The 5,905-nt window shown below is 38.2% G+C and overlaps 1 protein-coding gene across 1 annotated transcript in view; it reads right to left on the bottom strand.

Moving 5' to 3' along the window:
• Positions 1-5,905, bottom strand: part of ZNF804B (zinc finger protein 804B) — a 164,403-nt gene that overhangs the window by 2,629 nt on the left and 155,869 nt on the right. The window contains exons 3-4 of the mRNA XM_010001583.1: positions 3,959-4,089; positions 1-1,307 (exon numbers count right to left, since the gene is read on the bottom strand). The exon at positions 1-1,307 is cut by the window's left edge and continues 1 nt beyond it. Of these exons, the coding sequence (XP_009999885.1) occupies positions 1-1,307; positions 3,959-4,089 (1,438 nt within the window). The remainder of the gene's footprint in view (positions 1,308-3,958; positions 4,090-5,905) is intronic.

The raw sequence follows: 5,905 nt of genomic DNA, 5'->3' as shown, positions 1-5,905 counted from the left end.
CTTTCCCTATGCTTGACTTTGCTTTTTGCTTGGCCTTTCTTGGATTTAGGGAACCTTTCATCTTCTTTGGTTTCAACAACTGATTATCTTGTTCATTTGACATTTGCTTGTGTTGTATTAAACCTGAGGCTTCATTTTCATCTGCAGTCTTATTTATTGAGGGTGCTTTACAGGTTGCTTTGTTTGTTTCATGCTGTTTACCATCTCTGTGGTTTAAAGAGAGTCTGAAGTCAAAATACAATGGATTACAGCCATATGAAATACAGGGCTCCGTTTTTGTAAACAAAAGTAATTCTGTGGGCCACTGCAGAGCCGTGGTGCCATCTTTGCTCACTACATGGAGGAAAGGCGATGCCTGGGGCTTAGAATCTTTAACCATTCTCTTCCTTGGAAGTGTTTCTATATTCCTATTTGTGGTTTCTGAGTTCTCCAAAGATCTTTCTCTTTTTTCCACCCCAAGATTGCTATTAATACTTCTTGTGCATGCCAGCTGAGCTTCTCGCTGTTGTTGAAGCTCAAGTAACTGGTCAGACAGGTGGGCATTGCTGTGCTTGTAGATGTTTGGCTGTGTACAAAAGTTGCTACCTTGGCATGAAGGTGAAATGAGAGTTTCAAATACTTGCTCAGACTCATTCAATTTGCTCTCTTGCTCTGTTTCTCTATGTAAGCCAGAAAAATCCAAATGTGAAAGCTGTATTTTGACTTTAGAAAATAAAGGATTAGCACCAACCTTTTCTTCTAATTCTCTATCACTACTTTTATAGTTTTCCTTTAGCATTTTAGGTTTTATAGCTACGCGACTTGATGCACAGTTATCCAAATCCATTTGGTCTTGTGTAATAGGTGGCCCTTTATCTAAGCTTGCTTTCATGTCCTCCTCCAAAAGTGTTCCAGAACAATAGCCATCAACATTTTGCTTTGTTTTAGGGTTGGGGGAGTCACTACAATCATTTCCTTCTTCAGAATTCTCACTGAAGACTGATGCCGAGGACTCAAGCTTCGAAGGGACCTTTTTGGAGAATGAAAAAGACACTCCTGCCCTTTGAGAAATATTGGTGTTGTCTGGGAACACTTGTGAGGCTTGATTTCTGAGGGTATGGGGTCTTCCAGGAGGGGACTGATGCCTGCTTTTGATAAGCTGCTGTTTCTCTACTAAGCTGCTGGAGAAATCTAGTCCTTCACTTGTGGCAATTCTTTGAGAACTGGCTGCGAACTTGTTGCTTTTGTACAGGAAAATTCCATCTGGTGATTGCTGCTTTTCCATGACTAATCTGGGGACTTTAAGCAGTGGTCCATTCCCAGTGATGCTGTAAGGTAAAAAAGGAAAAAAACAAAAAAGAAGGGAAAAAAAAAAAAAAAAAAAAGAAGAAGAAGAAAAGAAATCTGTATTTAGTAAACAATTGAAGATAGAACTCACATTTGACAATATCTGTCTGGTAAAGAAGGTTATCACTCATGCTAGTTTGAAGGGAAAACTGAATTTGAAAAGTTTCTAAAGGGTAAATGTGCAGCCCTGAGCTTGGGCATATATATGGGCAAGAAAGCACTTAAATGTAGGAAATTGTTTGACTGAAGTCAGCACATGAATGTTAATTTTCAAAGGTATACCCATGTATGCTCAGAATAAAGAATATCGGTTTTACTCTGAATTTCTATCAAGGAGAATCTGGTCTATGGTAAGTCTTGGTTTTCTGAGAGGCCACTGCAAAGGCAATTGTGTGGTGTTCAAAACATCTGCAGAATCAAACCCTATAAAAGGTAGAGTTTCTTGCTTGGAGGCAGTGTATGTATGATTTTTAAGAGTAGATTTTTATTTTATCTTTCTATTATTCCACAATAAATGACTTAGTGAAATATTCAGAGGGATATTAATACTAAAACTAACCCCAAAAATTAGTGGGGAAGAGGACATAAGGTGTATTTCCATCAATATCAATGGCAACTTAATTGCTCTAATTATCAATCACCATTTGACTTTGCCATGTTTTCTCTTTCTGTATTCTACTTTTAGTAATTACACTTCTCTTACCAAACCTCTCAGATTTTAAATATGTAGTTTAGCTTTCTTGTACTTAAAAAATAAATCAACATATTCTAACAAGACCTTAACAAACATGATAAATCATTGATTTCTGGCAATTCGTAATTAACTGAGATTGGTGTAAGTGTTGCCATATTCCATTAGAGATGAGAGAAATATAGCCACAATACAAACCTTATTCCAAGTAGTATTTTAAACATATATTTCATTAAACCTTTATCCATGTTTGCTATTAATGCAGTACCACAGCATACTTACATAAAAAAAAAATTAGAAACAGCTTCAGTAAAGAGTTGATTAAAAATTACAAAATACTTTAATTAAACTTAAGTAAATAATGACTGCCCGATCTGCATAACATCTATCTATAAATAGGCTAACATGTTTTATAAATGCTATAAAAATGTATTGAACTTCAGTGGTGGGAAAGACATAAAGACTCCCTGGTGTACATTCATCTTGGAGCATGAGAATATGTATGCATTTCTGAAAATATATTTGCGTTTGCTACAAATTTGGCATCAGGAGATACAAATTCACCCCTATTTTTACATCGAGAAGGAATTATCTTTTGGAGAAGGGATTCTTTTCTAAGTTTCATCAGAACAGAAACTGAAACTGCATTTTCTGTTTTCTTGTGCACAAAAGTAACAGTAATTTTCTTGTCAAATTGTATTAGCTTGTTGTGAGGAACTTTGTTGGAACCTGAGTTATAGCACTCAGGGACAGTAATAATTGTGTGTGTGCATAGACTTTTGCTTATAAAAGCTGACTTTCTGTCTTGGCTGAGCGATTGGGAATGTTACCCCTCTGCCAAGATCATGGCTCTCAGCCACCCCTGCAGCTACTAATTATTACAAACAGGAACAGCAAGCACTGTCTTTCCAGGCTCTTTGTAAAGGATTATGGATTCCAGGCTCTTTCTAAAAGCAACCTTGCTTTTTCCCTCCCAGTCTCACTCTTGCTTTCCTATTATCACTGACCTTATCAGTCTAGCTGAGGCTACATCTTCAAGTCTGTGGCCATAAAGGCATCTTCCCACAGGCAGTTACATTTCTTTCAGCAGATTTGTATGAAAATGGAGTTGTAACCATAAAAATGATGCATTAGCACTAAATTTCAGCAGATTACTCAAAAGCAATTACATAGGCCAAAATGAGTGTATAATAAACTCTGAATGTTATTATTTCCAGGGTACAGTAAGCTAGATATGAATTTAAATGAATGCCAGTTTAATTATCTACTTAACTCATTATGGTCATAGATTAATATAAACAATTGGTCTGGTAGCAATCTATTTTACCGAAGCATTCAGTGTCATTAAACAAAAGAGATTTCTCAAATGTAAGGGTTTATTAGTGCAAACTCTGTAGTGTATCTTCATATTCATCAAGAGAGCTAACAGTATTGGACAAGTTTAACTCAGTTAATTACTTGTTTTTCAGTCACATAATAATATTTCCATTACTCTACAGGGGAACAGCCAGAATAATTTTAGTATACTGAAGGTAGTGAAAAAGCTTCACAGACAGTGTGGATGCTGTAAAAGGTGTTTTTCCTCTCCCATTCACCAACTAGCAAATGATAAGACAGTTATACTAATCTATTCAGATCAATTTGAATAAGGTTAAATGATGATATTATAAAAATGTCTTCAAACCATTCAGTCCAGAAGACATGAGATTAACTAGCTACAGGAGAGAAAACCACAAAACTTCAAATAGCAGATAATTAATGTGGGGGCTTTCAGTGTTATGGTTTGCAGAACAGGAACATTTGGAGTTGGGGAGAGCTGAAAACAGGTTACAGTATACGCAATCTCTGTACTTTAAAGAGTGCAGGAGTAAAAATATAAAGATTTCTTCTGGGACTGAAGAAAGAGGGCATTAAAACTTAATATAAATTTTAAATACTTGCCATTCTGACTGCTTCCGTAACTCTGCAAGCTGGTGGAGTCGCTTGAGTGCTTTTTCCTGTTTCTTCTCATCTTTCCATGACTTTGAAGCCACATTTCGAGCAAATTCTCTTTGTTTTAAATCTTTCAATCTCTGTGCGAGAAGAACAAAAAAGAGAAAGGACTAAATAAGTACGTAGTGGATGCATTTCCTCTTACTGAATCTATTTGCTTTTGTTGAAGTTAGTATGTAGATGGAAAATAAATATATACTTAAAATGCCATCATCTTAAGAAGAGATTGAAAATGCTATTTTTACCTAATGAAACAATATGATTGGGCCACCACTATTTAGGTGATGTATACCTAAATATGAAAAATATCAATGACAGTTTTTAGTTCCTCATGAATACACAAATCTTCTCTTGTGTACAGAGACATACGCAAAACTAGATTCTATGTAATGTAATTTAAATTGTCGTGTTTTATTCAGTCAGCTGGAATTTAATCCATAGCCATGTACAGGAATAAAGCAGAGCTGATGTATATAACATATTGTATAGATCTCTATAGTTACACGTATTCATGGATGTAAGTGTGCTTCTGTTTTGGTTTTGTATTTTTTTAAGACTGCATTTGTTTTTCAAAGGAGACAACTACAGTCTAATGTATATGCCCAGGAGACTCCTTTATGGTTATTTTCACAAGTTAATTTAATTTTTAATATCTTCCAAAATCTGCAGCTCAGGTATATGAAGCCATCTAGCCATGGCACAGAGCTCTGCACAGGCCAGCAGGCATCTGTGTTTGAGAAATAGGCAGAGAGTGCTCAAGTTCTAGTGGTCAAGGGAATGATGAATGCATGAAAGAGACCTGATTTCTAGAGAGAGGTCTAGTGTTCGTCAGTAGATGAAGACAAAGTGAATAGGTAAAAACCACTGTGTGGTTGCTTTATGCAATCTAAGGAGATGGTGACTTCTTTTTTCTCAAGCTAAAATGAAGTCATCCAGTTAGTGACATAATATGACAGAGAAGAATGGATGAACCACTGGTGGAAACATGACATTCAAGGTCTGTGATTATGTTCTGTGAAGAGTGTGGGAAAGCTGTAATGACTGTCTCCCACTACTGTCACATTAGCTGTCCTTCAAGTACAGGGTTTTTTGAAAAGCCAGATAACATCTGTGAATGAAAAATACGTAAGTACTGGGAGATAAGGAATGTAAGTTTCTTATTTGCTCTCAGCCTTCTGGACCCCAAGACGTGTCTCTGAGCACTAATCTGTAAGTAGGGATAGCTGGGCTGCCCACTGTCACGATCCGTGACCTATTATATCTCCTTATTGGAGTGTATTAACTTATCAGGATTTGCTGAGAGATCCACACGTGGGTATCGCCTCACACAGAGGATACAGGAACTTATGTCCCGACTTTTTTGAGTGAATAACCTGCTCAGTGCTTACTAATATTTCTAACAACAGCAAGGTTTATTGTGGGGAAAACAAAGCAATTTGGGGCAGGAGGTTCAAAAGGAGTGATTACAACACATTAAACATATATGGGTACACCTTAGTTACACATCTTATTCAAGTGAGGGAAGAAGAAGGGAGGGATATACCCAAATGGCTGGATTATATTTTCCCCTATAAGCTGGGGTAGCCGGAATTGTCTCACCACGCGGCAGTGCAGGTAGGATGAGCTGGGTAGCAAAGAGGCTGCGGGCACTCCAAGCGCAGGTCGCCCCCCCCCACCCCCGTAGCTGCGGCACAGCTGTTTGCAGACCCTGGAAACGCGGCGGTTTCAGGCGGCGCTGGGACTTTTGGCAGCAGCGGCGGCGGGCAGGCAAGCGGCAGAGGCGGGCGGCTCCCAGCAGCGGGGACGGGCGGCAGCGAGCAGCAGAGCGGTCAGGAAAAATGGCGGCGGCAGGCAGTGTGTGTAGACGACCGCCTCGAACACGAGGAGAGAGCGAGA

Source organism: Chaetura pelagica, unplaced genomic scaffold, assembly GCF_000747805.2.
Source record: "Chaetura pelagica isolate M959 unplaced genomic scaffold, ChaPel_1.0 scaffold127, whole genome shotgun sequence".
Classification (NCBI taxonomy): domain Eukaryota; kingdom Metazoa; phylum Chordata; class Aves; order Apodiformes; family Apodidae; genus Chaetura; species Chaetura pelagica.
This window is presented reverse-complemented; position numbering and strand designations above follow the sequence as displayed.